Raw genomic sequence first — 15964 nt, forward strand, 5'->3', positions numbered from 1 at the left:
ATTGTTCAGAATAGTGACTAAGTGTAAATACTCTTAAGTTGAGGTACAGTTTCTGACTGCAGAAACAAAAATGTTATTGTATAATTTTATTATTCCTATTTTTTAAATACTATTTAAAACACATCTGGCAAACGTTTTTAAGTAGATCTTTTGTCTTTTGTTCCAGGCCGAGACTGCAAGCACAAAGGAAATTTGCCCAGTCACAGCCCAACTCCCCCAGCACAACCCCAGTCAAGATGGTGGATCCAGTCTTGCCACCACCTGCAACGCAGATTATTGATCTTTCAAAACGAAAGCCCAAAACAGAAGATTTCTTAACTTTTCTTTGCCTTAGAGGTATGCTTAATAGTCATTTTCTATCGATCAACAATGTGATTAGAGATTATATACTTCTCAATTTTTGTTACACTTCCCTAGAAAGAAATTACTTTTAGATGTTTGAATTTCTAGTCTGAAAGGCTCACATAACAAGATTAAGTTTTAAAAGTTTTACTGTGATAGGCAAGCTAAAAGCAACATTGTCAAGAGTGTGGTGCTGGAAAAGCACAGCAGGTTAGGCAGCATCCGAGGAGCAGGAGAGTCGACATTTCGGGCATAAGCCCTGATGAACGGCTTATGCCCGAAACGTCGACTCTCCTGCTTCTCGGATGCTGCCTGACCTGCTGTGCTTTTCCAGCACCACACTCTTGACTCTGATCTCCAGTGTCTGCAGTCCTCACTTTCTCCTAAAAGCAACATTGTCATGACACTGTTTAGCAGGTAGATTGTACTGTAAGTTACAGAAAAGTTTTCCTATTAACTTCTAAAGCAGCAATGCATGGTTATTCTTGTTCCATCCTTTTAAAGTGAACACTCAATTCTCTATAAACAATCTGAGATGATTCTTAGCCTCCAGCAAAACTAAGCAAATCTTCCAGTTTCATTTAAACGCTCATGAACGTGGACTGTTCATACTATACACACGCTCTAATCTGTATTCTGCATGATGAATAAAAGAGACTGGCTGCCTTTATTTCTCTGCCAACATACACTCCAGATTCCTTCACACTACCTGTGTTTGAGACTCAGTGATAACTTCAGGAAAACCTGTAATCCAGTCTTTCAATGGCTGCCTTTGGATTCTTCCCCTCAAAACCCATCTCCATAGCAATATGAACCACATGGGTCTTCTTTCCAGACAGAAATGTTAAATAACTATTCTCTGCATCCCCAAATCCATTCTACCTTGGAATTTAAATAGACATTATCACCATTTGCAAACTCCTTCTCGTCACTTGGAGAATTAATAGTTAGTCCACTGAAGAAGGGCTAATGCCCGAAACGTCGATTCTCCTGTTCCCTAGATGCTGCCTGACCTGCTGTGCTTTTCCAGCAACACATTTCCATCTCTGTTAGCATAGGTGCTAAAGTAATTGTTTCTAGGTATGAATATCTTTTACCAACGCCTAAAATCATGAGGGTATAGATATGGTGAATAGCAGGTATCTTTTCTCTAGAATGGGGGATTTCAAGCCTAGCGGACATATTGTTAAGGTGAGAAGAGAAAGATTTAAAGACATAAGGAGCATTTTTTTACTCAGTGGTTTGTGTGTGGAATGAACGTCCAGAGGATGTGATGGATGCGTGTATAATTACAATGTTTAAAAGATATTTGGTAACGTATGTGAAGTAAATGTTTGGAGGAATATAAGCCAAGTGCAGGCAAGAAGGACTAGTTTAGTTTGGGATTATGGTCAGCATGGACTGGTTGGGCTGAAGGGTCTGTTCCCATGCTGTATGACTCTAAAATAACCTGTACCCCATCCTGCCTCCCACAGACCTTTTAACAGCTAAAGCACCCAGGTTTGTTTGAAAGAATTCAGAAATAATCCATTCGCCCTAAATTAGAAAGTGAGTCCAAAACACAAGTGTTTAAAGTTTGCAATATTTTAAACTTTATTAAAACATTGTTATTTTTTCAGGAATTTGGTAATAGCTCAGCATATTTTCTTTCTACCAACAAAGTTATTTGCCATGAGTAGTTTGTATCATAGGCAACTAATATCAGAATATAATTATTTATATTCCAAAAGCATTTTGAAATGTCAAATCAGAATTTGCTTCAACAATTAATTACTTTAACAGACTAGAAATTAGGTAATTGACTTAACATGTTACAATGGAATAACCTCATTGGTACTAAAGAGGAGAACAACTGTTTGTCACAGATGGTAATTCAACATGATTTATAAAATCAGTATTTCGATGGATGACAAGAAATTACTCAATCATAGACATGGCTAATTCCCACTTTCGGTGCAAGCGGTCAGTTTTGTGAACCCCAGCTCTCATTGCTTAAAATGTACTAGGCGGGTCTACCACCTCCTCTGTACTTCTAACTCTTACATGTATTATGTTGCCATCCACTTATGCTGGAATTCTGTGATCATATGCATAGAGTTATCATCTTAGATTATTTGTGGTGCAAAAAGGAGGAAGGGACTAGCACTTGGACTAGGACTACTTTAATATCTCTGAGCAGGTACAGTCTGGAATAAAATAAATACCATAAAACAAAAATTGCTGGAAATACTGAGTGGAGCTGGCAACATCTTTGGAGAGAGAAAATAAGTTAGTGTTTCGGATCTCTACCTATTCACCTTGTATTAATTCAATAGTTTCCTATGTTACTGAAATACAAAGTGATTTGTTAATTGCCTTCCATCAAGCCCAGAGATCAAAAAGATGAATGTAACCCCATCCACCTGGCAAAAACTTGATTCTTGATTATTATAATTGCCCAGATTACTTCTGTTCAGGAACTACCGAAAGCAGAAATTTAAAGACACAATGCGCTCCACAAACACTATTGAATCCTGAAATCCAGTGTAATAAGATGGCCTTCAACTTACTCGTAATTTTGGAGTTATGGCCGATGTTCTAGAATTGTACTCAGTTGTTTTTATATGTTGCATTTTAAGGTGCCAGTTTGTTTTGAAGCTGTTCTCCAGCATTCCTCAGTGTTTGTCATATGAATTATATATTAAATGAAGTGGAGATGCTGGAGTGCACAAAGTTAAAAAATCACACAACGCCAGGTTATAATCCAACAGGTTTATTTGGAAGTACAAGCTTTTGGAGCATTGCTCCTCCTTCCGTTAGCTAGTGGGGCAGAATCATAGGACGCAATTTATAGTAAAAGACCAAAGTATCATACAACTGATGTGACTTATTGAACAAACCTAGATTGCTGAAAAGTCTTTAATCACTTAGAATGGGGATGCAGGTTTTGATTGATTAATATGTATTGATCCCAGAGTTTCTTTCAAGTCACATTCCCGAGATTTTTAAAAAGTGACATCTCGGCTCAGACAATGCATTAAAAGTCTGAGCTTAGAGTCTGTCTGAATTCCAACCTTGAGCCAGACTGGTTCTATTTCCAAAGTAGGAATTTATAAAATGTCACGTGGACTGACTGTCTACAGCTTATGTGCTTTTCGAACAAAATAGAATGTATCTGCAAATACAAATCTGCAAATGCAAATTCACCCCATAGATTTGTGTGTGTGTGTGCGTGCATATAAGAGTGAGAATGAGAGTATGTGTGCGAGTGTGACTGATTGATTGTATGCCTGTGAGAGAATGTGTGTGTGTATGAGAGAGGGTGTGTGTGAGTGTAATAGTGTGTAAGAGTGTGTGTGTGTGTGTATAGTGTAGTGGGGTCACCTATAGTGTGGCAAAAACCCAAGATCTCCGTTGGGGCCATCCTTATGGGTACCAAACTTGGCTATCAGCTTTTGCTGGGTTACTCTGCGTTGTTGCGTATCCCGAAGTCCACCTTGGAGGATGGTCACCTGATGGTCATCAAGGCTGAATGTCCTTAACTGCTGAAGTGTTCCCCGACTGTGAGGGAACGTTCTTGTCTGGCGATTGTTGTGTGGTGTCCATTCATCCATTGTCCTAGCGTTTGTTTGATCTTGCCAATGTATCTTACCTCAAGGCATCTTTGCTTGCAGCATATGAAATAGACAACATTGGCCCAGTCACATGAGTACCTGTCTCGGAACTAATAAATGAAATTATACTGTTGTAGGGATAGCTCTACACTGTGTGTACACTGCTAAGCCTTGTCTGATGGAAAGTAATTTGTACAGTTACCGGGTTCCTGTAATGAACATGATTCAATTCTCTAGCATGGTATCTCTGTTTAATAAGCATACCAAAATCATGAAGCAAACGAATGGAGTCCAGATCTTGTGTACTAAGCATCCTCACATCAGTAAATTTGAGAAGTAGGCAATTATAACCTTGATTTTGAAATAGTCGAGCAATGCAAGAGCTTCCTCAAAAGTACACGAGTCTTATGGCATGATTGTGTTGCAAGAAGATTTTATTGTACAGACGATTGCTGTAGAGAAACAACAGTCATTAACTTCTAATTTGGGAGGTAATTGCAGTTGCCAGAATTACCCAGTTATAATAGTCCATACTTTAAATTTTGTACGTAATGGCTTTGATTATTCCTGGTGAGTCAGGAAATACAACCAAAGGCATTGATTATGCTTAAAAATCTTCTTTAAATACATTCGACCGTTGACTACAGTTTCTCTGTGGGAAAAGAAGGTAATTTGTTTGATGGACTTTATTTTGTTACATGTAGTTATATTTGTATTATGTAATTGTAGGGAAATTATGTTTTACGGAATTGAGTGGCAGTATTGCTAACTTTTGCAACTAAATGCTGACTAGCATTTGCTTTCTGTTTTAGTTTACTATCATACTGTTGCAATAATGCTGGGAGAGAAATAGATTTCATATCAATGGCTGAGTTTTCAAACTTTCTCCAGTTGTACTTTACAGTTGACACTAATTCACTGTAGTTGTAATAATTAGTTTTGTGTGTCATCATTTTACCAAGTATTTCCTCCCTTTAGGTTCCCAAACAGATCTTGGACGAAAAATAAGAAAGCTGGGAAATTTTATCAAATGTTATATTTTGCAATCTGTCAACTTTGTGGTTGCCTTTGAATAATATCTCAATTTAAGAAAATGAATAATTACATTACATTACATTACATTACAGTGTGGAAACAGGCCCTTCGGCCCAACAAGTCCACACTGCCCCGCCGAAGCGCAACCCACCCATATCCCTACATTTACCCCTTACCTAACACTACGGGCAATTTAGCATGGCCAATCCACCTAACCTGCACATCTTTGGACTGTGGGAGGAAACCGGAGCACCCGGAGGAAACCCACGCAGACACTGGGAGAACGTGCAAACTCCACACAGTCAGTCGCCTGAGGCGGGAATTGAACCCGGGTCTCTGGTGCTGTGAGGCAGCAGTGCTAACCACTGTGCCACCGTGCTGCCCTATGTGCTGCTACTGTTTTTTCTGATTTTACATTACTGCTCTGAACTGTAGTTTATATTAATTCCTTGCAGCAGAACCAAGCGGATTAAGCCTCGTGGTATCCTGTAACGTAAAAGGCCTTTTTTTTCAGGAAGAAAATAGGGATACAGAAAAGTATCCATATTTTAAGATTGACAGTCTGACGATATATTAGGCATCAGAATATTTAACATATTTCTTCTTGCGAATAGAGCCAGCAAAAATTTTGAAAACTATTTAACCATTTTGTAAGTGGCTTTGAAATATGCTGATGAGAGATCTTGGCCTGAAACATTTAACATTGTCTCTCTCACTCTCCACTGATGCCACTTGACCTGCTGAATGTTTCTAGTACTCTCTTTTCCCTTCATAAATAAAAACAGTATTGGACAGATAGTAGATTGTTTTTGAGGATGGAACTAGTAAGGTGGCTAAGTGGGTGCAAATGGATTTTGTTTATTTAGATTTTCAAAAAGTATTCAATAACATCATGTAAAAGATTATTGTTTCAAATTGGGGCTCATGAGAATTGTAATTTATTAGCACGGATTAAATGTATGGAATGGGATTGCAGGTAATATGTCATCATGGGTTAAGGATAGGTTACTGGACTGAAAACAAGGACTAAACTGGATAGTGTAGAGTTGGCAGGCTGTAACTAGTGAGGCACAGAATTAGCTGTTTTTAAATGTATATTAATGACGAGACTAAATGTAACAGATACAAATTCGCTGAAAATATAAGGTGGCAAGTTAAAACAAAATGAGAGCAGTCAGAAAGATGCAATGTGCCTGACTCCTTCCTGGCCTGGAGTGCAGGTTAGTTTGGGCAAAAATGCTGGCAGTTGTGGAAGTGGTCTTTAGTCATACTGCACTGTAAGAACCAGAAGAAGAAAGGTTTTTAAAAATCACACTTTTAGTAGACGTAATACTATTTTGGCTGAAAATGTGTTGCTGGAAAAGCGCAGCAGATCAGGCAGCATCCAAGGAGCAGGAGAATCGACGTATCGGGCATGAGCCCTTCTTCAGGAATGAGGAAAGTGTGTCCAGCAGGCTAAGATAAAAGGTAGGGAGGGGAGACTTGGGGGAGGGGCGTTGGAAATGCGATAGGTGGAATGAGGTCAAGGTGAGGGTGATAGGCCAGAGTGGGGGTGGAGGCGGAGAGGTCAGGAAGAAGATTGCAGGTTAGGAAGGCGGTGCTGAGTTCGAGGGTTGGGACTGAGACAAGTTGGGGGGAGGGGAAATGAAACTGGAGAAATCTGAGTTCATCCCTTGTGGTTGGAGGGTTCCTAGGCGGAAGATGAGGCGCTCTTCCTGCAGCTGTCGTATTGCTATAGTCTGGCGATGGAGGAGTCCAAGGACTTGCATGTCCTTGGTGGAGTGGGAGGGGGAGTTGAAGTGTTGAGCCACTGGGTGGTTGGGTTGGTTGGTCCAGGTGTCCCAGAGGTGTTCTCTGAAACATTCTGCAAGTAGGCGGCCTGTCTCCCCAATATAGAGGAGGCCGCATCGGGTGCAGCGGATGCAGTAAATTTGGTCCAGGTGTCCCAGAGGTGTTCTCTGAAACATTCTGCAAGTAGGCGGCCTGTCTCCCCAATATAGAGGAGGCCGCATCGGGTGCAGCGGATGCAGTAAATGATGTGTGTGGAGGTGCAGGTGAATTTGTGGCGGATATGGAAGGATCCCCTGGGGCCTTGGAGGGAAGTAAAGGGTGAGGTTTGGGCGCAAGTTTTGCATTTTTTGCGGTTGCAGGGGAAGGTGCTGGGAGTGGAGGTTGGGTTGGTGGGGGGTGTGGACCTGACGACGGAGTCACGGAGGGAGTGGTCTTTTCGGAACGCTGGTAGGGGAGGGGATGGGAGGGAAATATATCCCTGGTGATGGGGTCCGTTTGGAGGTGGCCGAAATGACGACGGATGATACGATGTATATGGAGGTTGGTGGGGTGGTAGGTGAGGACCAGTGGGCTTCTGTCCTGGTGGCAAATGGAGGGGCAGGGCTCAAGGGCGGAGGAGCGGGAAGTGGAGGAGATGCAGTGGAGGGCATCGTCGATCACGTCTGGGGGGATATTGCGGTCTTTGAAGAAGGAGGCCATCTGGGTTGTACGGTATTGGAACTGGTCTTCCTGGGAGCAGATGCGGCGGAGACGAAGGAATTGGGAATATGGGATGGCGTTTTTACAGGGGGGCAGGGTGGGAGGAGGTGTAGTCTAGGTAGCTGTGGGAGTCAGTCGGTTTATAGTAAATGTCCGTGTTGATTCGGTCGCCCGAGATAGAAATGGAAAGGTCTAGGAAGGGGAGGGAGGAGTCTGAGACGGTCCAGGTATATTTGAGGTCGGGATGGAAGGTGTTGGTAAGGTGGATGAACTGTTCAACCTCCTCGTGGGAGCATGAGGCAGCGCCGATACCGTCATCGATGTAGCGGAGGAAAAGGTGGGGGGTGGTGCCAGTGTAGCTGCGGAAGATGGACTGTTCCACATAGCCTACGAAGAGGCAGGCATAGCTGGGGCCCATGCGGGTGCTCATGGCTACTCCTTTGGTTTGGAGGAAGTGGGAGGATTGGAAAGAGAAGTTGTTCAGGGTGAGGACCAGTTCAGTCAGTCGAAGGAGGGTGTCAGTGGAAGGGTACTGGTTGGTACGGCGGGAAAGGAAGAAGCGGAGTGCTTTGAGTTCTTCGTGATGGGGAATGGAGGTGTACAGGGACTGGATGTCCATGGTGAAGATAAGGTTTTGGGGACCGGGGAAGCGAAAATCACGGAGGAGGTGGAGGGCGTGGGCGGTGTCCCAAACATAGGTGGGGAGTTCTTGGACTAAGGGGAACAGGACCGTGTCGAGGTAAGCAGAGATGAGTTCGGTGGGGCAGGAGCAGGCTGAGACAATGGGTCGGCCGGGGCAGTAAGGTTTGTGGATTTTGGGCAGGAGGTAGAAACGGGCTGTGCGGGGTTGTGGAACTATGAGGTTGGAGGCGGTGGATGGGAGACCCCTTGAGGTGATGAGATTATGGCTGGTCTGGGAGATGATGGTTTGGTGGTGGGAGGTAGGGTCATTTTCAAGGGGGCAGTAGGAGGAGGTGTCCGCAAGCTGGCGTTTAGCCTCAGCGGTGTAAAGGTCGGTGCGCCAAACTACTACCGCGCCTCCCTTGTCTGCCGGTTTGATAGTGAGGTTGGGGTTGGAACGGAGGGAGTGGAGGGCTGCACGTTCCGAGGGTGAGAGGTTGGAGTGGGTGAGAGGGGTGGAGAGGTTGAGGCGGTTAATGTCGCGGTGGCAGTTGGCTATGAAGAGATCAAGGGCAGGTAAGAGGCCAGCACGGGGTGTCCAGGTGGATGGAGTGTGTTGGAGGCAGGAGAAGGGGTCGTCAGAGGGTGGGCGAGAATCCTGGTTGAAGAAGTAGGCGCAGAGGCGAAGGCAGCGGAAGAATTGTTCGATGTCTCGCCGCGTGTTGAACTCGTTAATCCGAGAGTTTAGGGGGTGAAGGTGAGGCCTCCTCCCACTTCCTCTGGATGTCTGGATGTTCTGTGATTTCACATCTAGCATGCCTAGTTTTAATTTTAGAATTAATGCAAATCTTAATTTTTGCATCCCTTGTTTTGGATTTGTCCACCAGAGGAAATAATTCTTCAGTGTCAATCCCCTTAAATCTATTTTTTTTTTGTTTGATCAATTAGATCACTACTTAACCATTGAAATTCAAGAAAATGTCCTAACATCGACCAGATTTGACTCTTCATAGACTTCACATTTCAATCACTTAGAGTCATACTGTCATAGAGGTATACAGCACAGAAACAGACCCTTCGGTCCAACTCATCCATTCTGACCAGTCACATTTGTCCATATCCCTCCAATCTCTCCTATTCATATATCCGTCCAGATGCCTTGTAATTGTACCAGCCTCCACTATTACTTCTGGCAGCTCATTCCATATACACACCAGCCCATGCGTGAAAAAAAGTGCTTTTTACATCCTTTAAATCTTTCCCTTCTCACCTTAAACTTATGTCCTCTAGTTTTGGACTCCCCCACCCCAGGGAAAAGACCCTGTCTATTTACCCTGTCCATGCCCCTCATGATTTTATAAAACTCTAGAATTTCACCCCTCAGCCAGTGGAAATAGCCCCAGCCTATTCAGCGTCTCCCTGAAGCTCAAACCCTCCAACCCTGGCAACATATTTGTAAATCTTTTCTGTGCCCTTTCAAGTTTCACAACATCCTTCCTATAGCAGGGAGACCAGCATTACACTGAGTATTCCAATAGTGGCCTAAACAATGGCCTGTACAGCCACAAAATGACCTCTCAACACCTATACTCAATGCACCGACCAATAAAGGCAAACATACCAAACACTGGCTTCACTATCCTATCTACCTGTGACTTCATTTTCAAGGAACTATGAACCAGTACTGTAACATCTCTTTCTTCAGCAACATTCCTCAGGACCTTATCAGTATGTGTATAAGTTCTGCCCTGATTTACTTTTCCAAAATACAGCATCCCACATTTATCTAAATTAAATTCCATCTGCCCACTCCTCAGCCCGTTGACCCAGCTGATCAAGATTCTGTTGTACTCAGAGGTAACCTTCTTCGCTGTCCACTACACCTCCAATTTTGATGTCATCTGCAAACTTCCTAACCATTCCTTCTGTGTTCACATCCAAATCAGTTATATAAACTACCAACATCTTTTCTCCATCACATTCTGCATCCTACCATTGTCACCCCAACTGTCTGACCTATCACCCTCACCTTGACCTCTTTCCACCTATCACATTTCCGACACCCGTCCCCCAAGTCCCTCCTCCCTACCTTTTATCTTAGCCTGCTGGACAAACTTTCCTCATTCCTGAAGAAGGGCTTATGCCCGAAACGTCGATTCTCCTGTTCCCTGGATGCTGCCTGACCTGCTGCGCTTTTCCAGCAACACATTTTCAGCTCTGATCTCCAGCATCTGCAGACCTCTCTTTCACCCCAACTATACCCTAAATGCTGCTGTCCTGCACACTTCAGTTTAGCTTGATGAACAGTCACCTGGACTCAAAATGTTTACATGCTCTCTCTCCATGGATGCTTTGTTATATGTTATAATCTCCAGCATTTGTTTTCAATATAGATTCCAGCATCTGCAGTAATTTGCTCCCACATTGTGTGTATTGAATATAGAATTAGATTAGATTAGATTAGATTTTTTTTTTAGATTAGATTACTTTTAGATTAGATTAGATTAGATTAGATTACTTACAGTGTGGAAACAGGCCCTTCGGCCCAACAAGTCCACACCGACCCGCCGAAGCGCAACCCACCCATACCCCTACATTTACCCCTTTAACCTAACACTATGGGCAATTTAGCATGGCCAATTCACCTGACCCGCACATCTTTTGTGACTGTGGGAGGAAACCGGAGCACCCGGAGGAAACCCACGCAGACACGGGGAGAATGTGCAAACTCCACACAGTCAGTCGCCTGAGTCGGGAATTGAACCCGGGTCTCTGGCGCTGTGAGGCAGCAGTGCTAACCACTGTGCCACCGTGCCGCCCATCTGATGCACTATCTGATGCACTCCTAATTGTGCTTTAAAATTTACTGGTTCAGTGGAATTGTAGTAAATGATGCTTGAATTTACCATTTCTTTGGGCTACTTCATCAGCTTAATGTTGGGAAGTATTTGGGTGGAGGCGCAGAGCAGGACGAAAATAGTCAACCTGGTTTTTAATGCAACGACGTTGTTTCAGAATGAGTTAAGCTCCTTTTATGAGAGTTAGGCATATAATTCAGTCTCCTCTTGTTCAGGTCAGTTTTATGAATGCAAAAATCAGTGAGCGTTTGGCAGCCTAACCATTGAAAGTTTCTTGAGTGACACTGCCAAAATAAATTCAATGAGCATTTATCTAATGGCCTGTGTGAAGGTATTCTACATTGAACTACTGCTGACATTTCAAAAGGAATTTATTAGCTGTGAAGTTTGAGGATATCCTAAACAATGATCCATAGATATTCTTCTGTCTCCTAAATTGCCTTATTAGAGACATTAACCTCTCAGCTGCAGAATCTGGGTTTATGCCTTGCAATTAAATGTTTTGTGCGTGAAATTTTGTTGCGTATTTGATTATACTGTAATAATCTGGCTGTCGTTCTTCAGATTTGAATATATGGGCATTTGATACAGATTTGTTTCGCTTGTGTGCTAAGCTAATTTTCATTGTATAGAATGACAAGAAATTAGTGTAGATTTCTGTGTAGAAGGTACATGTGTTAATCTGTTTCATTAATGGAATTCATTATCTTCTGCCAAAACTGTTGGGTTTATCTCATTCCTCGCAACTAAACTGATTTCAAATTTGCTAAAAACTAATTGAAAATGTGAGCATACATGAGTGGATTTACTAATATTTTGGCGCTCTTTTTATATTAATTCTGTGCTGAACTTGCCCTATGCTGACAAATGAATATTGTCTCCTGGTCTGAAATTTTTTTTTATAAAAGAAAAGTTTTCAAATTCATTCCTAGCCTCTGCATTTCTTAACTTTCTCTAAACCTCCTCTAGTTCACAATCATCTGAGATTTTTCTGTGACTCTCTGATTCTAGACTTCGACATACCCATGACCTTGTTTGCTCCAGAATAGAGAAGATTCTCATAGACCATCAATGGCAAAATGCAGTACAGAATTTAGTCATTCTTTGGTCAGAGTCCTGTTCGTTGGTGCTGATGATGGCAGCCAATGAATTTTGAGCATTGAACGAAAAAAATAAAATGATCTTTTTAAGTTTAGGGTTATTTCAGAAGTATCTATGCCATCAGAGGCAGCTCATTATGAGCTTGCTGTTGTTGGCATTTGGGAAATAGAATTTATGTGATTTTATTTAATTTCAGAGAATAAAGCTTTTTTCTTTGTTTCAGCCAGAAAGCTCTGTAAAAGTCTTATTACTCTGTGTCAGGTTTGATAACTGTTGGCATCCAAATTATCTTGTAATATTCAATGGGACATGTTCATCTTAATGGAATTTCTTTGTTACAATATGCATTGAACCACACAAAGTATCGATTAAAAATATTGACCCCTTTTGGAAATGTTTCTCTCACTGCATCAAAGGAAAATAATTAGGGTGAAATGATGTCTATATATTAACACTAGTCTCATAAATGCAAGATCTTTATTTTCTGTTCACTTCAAGAAATTACAGTGAGATGTAAATTGTTCCATGGCATAAATCACCGCTCTGAGTGCAGAAGTTTAGTTCGGACATGAGATCCAAATGCTGAGTAAAGAAGCGTAATAGAATTTATGCTGCACAGTCCCTAAAATTGCCAGCCAACTTAACTGCCATTCAGCTCTGGATGAGCTGAAGTTTCCCCCAGGTAAATATTGGGAAAATTGAAGCTGCTGTTTTTAAACCAAACACAAACTATGCACTTGCTAAGTTAGTTTCCTCTCCCTGGCAACTGTTCGAGACTGAACCAGATTATTTCCAACTTTTGTGTTGTATTCACCCTGAGGTTAGCTTTTAACTACATTTGCTCTGTCACTAACACCCAGTTTAACATTGTATATTTGTACCCGACTTCATTTCATCCGCTGTTGAAACTGCTATTTACGCCTTTGTAGCCTCCAGAATTGACTATCTCATGCACTCCTAACTCAGCTCCCACATTCTACTCTGCATCCAAAACTCTTCTGGACCTGTTCCTTACTCTCAGCAAATCCAGTTCACCATCATGTCTTTTTTTTGTACTTGCAGATATATATTTATTCAGAAAATAAAATACAAGTGGTAAGGAGAGGAGACTAAATAGTAGGATATAAAGATTGTGTTCAGTTTTAAAACTCTTGTCCTTGTTTTCGTATTTCCCAATGTCTTAACCCTTTGTTTGTAATCTTCGCCAGCTTTAAACACACCTGAGATATTGTTGCCTATCAGATTCTAACTTCATGGACATCACCAATTCTTAATTGCTTGACCATCAGTGGTCATGTTTTCAGTGGTCTAAACTCTCACTTTTGGAATTCTCTCCTGAAACTCCGCCACCTTGTTTTAAGACAACTTCTATTTCATGAACCTTTGGCCATCTGACCTCTTATCTCATCTGAGACAGTGTCATATGTTTTATAACATCTCAAGTGCGTAGGGATGATTGTTAAAGTTAGTTGATGGTTAGTTTATACAAAAAATTCTGAACAGATTATGTAGGAAGCATTTTAAGCATCCTGCTCTTCCAATATTTAACTGTCGTTTTACTTCTATATATTTAATTAGTATTCTTGAAAAGATTTGTAACTCTGCTTGTGTGTGAGGTCGTAGATTCATTCTCCAAGCTGCTGTTTTTCTGCAGATGTTTTGACGCCTTGCCAGGTGACATATGGGGTCCAGTTCATTGTGTTTATTGAATATTATATTATTATCAATAAACACATTGAACTGGACCCCATATACAAACCACTTCGATAATGAACCGGAAGCACCAGATAACAGAGGTACACAATTACCATGCAGGACAGACCACCAAAGCTTTATCGAAGGCGCATTGACAATGTCACCTAGTGAGATGTTGAAACATCCGCAGAAAAACACCAGCTCGACGAACGAATCTATGACCTCATTTAATTAGTAATTAGATATAACCAAATAGTTCTAGTGGTAAACACTAATTGTGGATTGATGCTCTTCCTCCTCAAGAAGGGGCTGGAAAATATGGTGAGCACCCCATTTGATTTTTATTGATATGGCATGATTGTAGAGTTAATTATTGAACTAGGACAGGTTACACTATTGTTTGTTTTAATAAAGAACCAGAGATCAGTTAATGCAAGTGTCTGCTAGTGGAATGTGCTCATCAGAAAATAAAATATAAGTGGTAAGGAGAGGAGACTAAATAGTAGGATATAAAGATTGTGTTGTGCATCCAGATTCAAACCTTATGGAGCATTTTAGTTTTGACAAAAAATAATTGTTTCCAAAACTAAATTGTTCATTGTAAGCTTCAAATATCACTGAAATATAAAATTTAAGTTAATTTGCAGTCATGTTTGACTCATTCCTGCAACTTAACCTGTAAGATTCTTTTCAAAATAAGGTCTTTTGATTTGGGATCTTGGAATAGGTTCTGCAGAAATGGTGTGTAAAGAAATATTTCCAGTCCCCAGACTCTCACAAGATCTAAACATTTATTCGGTGATCCATGTTTTGTGTCACAAAACTGCCATAAACACAGGAAATGTGCATTAATTTGGGTGTACTGTTATACAAAATAGTTTACATAGACATAAGTATTTGAACAGAACATGTGGCAAATGTTTTGTCAATGAAAAATAACTTCTTTCCCCTTATGAACATGGTTTTGAGAGAGTTTTTTTATGACATGAAAGAGCTAATTGAGTGATTCTTCACTGTGTGGCCATCAAATATGTTGTCTTATTACTTGGCTGCAAAGCATTGATTTTACTAACATTTAGAAACATTTTCTAGACGTAGCTGCATTGGTGGTCATATTGTTATATATGGAAATATTATGAAGAGCATATAAGGTACATCTTGGAATCTGGTCCAAACAATTTATGTGGGTCTCTATCTTTCATGTGAGAAAATGATTGTAATCCTATTCGCCTCTGTTATTCCTTTCATTGTTTTTTTTTGCCATCATCTACTTATCAAATGTACTTTGTTTGGTGATTTTTTTTGCATTACTTTGTTGAGATAAATTTACAGTCCTATATCTCTGAAGATGTATATCGTTACATCTTCTCAAACATTTCTTGCATTATTGATCTCGCATTCCAGTGGTAACGATTTGCTTTTATCCTGCTCTTTTGACACCTGCAAGTGTTTTTATTTAAAATCATTTCTTGGCATATATTTTTGTAATGGAAAATATTAAATTTTTCTAATATTTTCTCATTCGTTTTCTCATACCAAGTACAATGTGTAGAGTCCAGTACTGCACAAGATACTGTAATTGAGCTTTTTACTTTTATATGGATTCATCATTATCTTTTAGCATTTATGTTCTGAACCTTGTTATGAAACGTGGAATTCATTGTGCCCCTTTTTCTCCACAGTCTTACAAACCTAATTTAGTGGTCAATGAACCTGTACCTCCACATTCCTTTTACATTTATCCCAGATCGTAAGTGCTGGATGAGTCAGATTCCAGACTCTTGTTTTTTGGTTATTGGTTTATTATGGTGGTCCGTTAATGAACATATTCCCAAAAATGGTGTGTTTTTTTAAAGTGCAAGTTCCTTTCAAAAAATCAAAACAAATCCATTTTCCTTTACTTCAGAATCCAAATTTGCAAGTAATGATAAGACATTATGATCCTTCATCGTATTTTGCTCTTGTGCAGTATTGAGGCAGTCTTTCTGGGTTTGCATTTAAGTTATTGATGCAAATAGTGAAGAGAATTAGCCATCCAATTGAGTATCTTTTAGACTACACAATGATTCATACCAAAATGCCAAAGTTTGTCACAGTAAAAGTTTGCATCATTCTGACCCTATACTTTTGTTCCCATTGAAGTATGAGTGGTATGATTCAAGGCAGGAAAAGCTGAATGGTGAGGAATGAAGAAAAGCCAATCATCTTGTTTGGACAATCACTATTTTT

At 40.8% G+C, this 15964-nt stretch overlaps 1 protein-coding gene across 2 annotated transcripts in view; it reads left to right on the forward strand.

The window, feature by feature from the left end:
- Nucleotides 1-15964, forward strand: part of jarid2b (jumonji and AT-rich interaction domain containing 2b) — a 458793-nt gene that overhangs the window by 319790 nt on the left and 123039 nt on the right. For both annotated transcript variants that reach the window (XM_043719074.2, XM_043719075.2), the window contains one exon: nucleotides 167-336. In XM_043719074.2, the coding sequence (XP_043575009.2) occupies nucleotides 167-336 (170 nt within the window). The remainder of the gene's footprint in view (nucleotides 1-166; nucleotides 337-15964) is intronic.

This window comes from Chiloscyllium plagiosum, unplaced genomic scaffold (assembly GCF_037043375.1).
Source record: "Chiloscyllium plagiosum isolate Xiang-an unplaced genomic scaffold, Cpla_swu_hap1 HiC_scaffold_34, whole genome shotgun sequence".
In the NCBI taxonomy this organism is placed as follows: Eukaryota; Metazoa; Chordata; class Chondrichthyes; order Orectolobiformes; family Hemiscylliidae; genus Chiloscyllium; species Chiloscyllium plagiosum.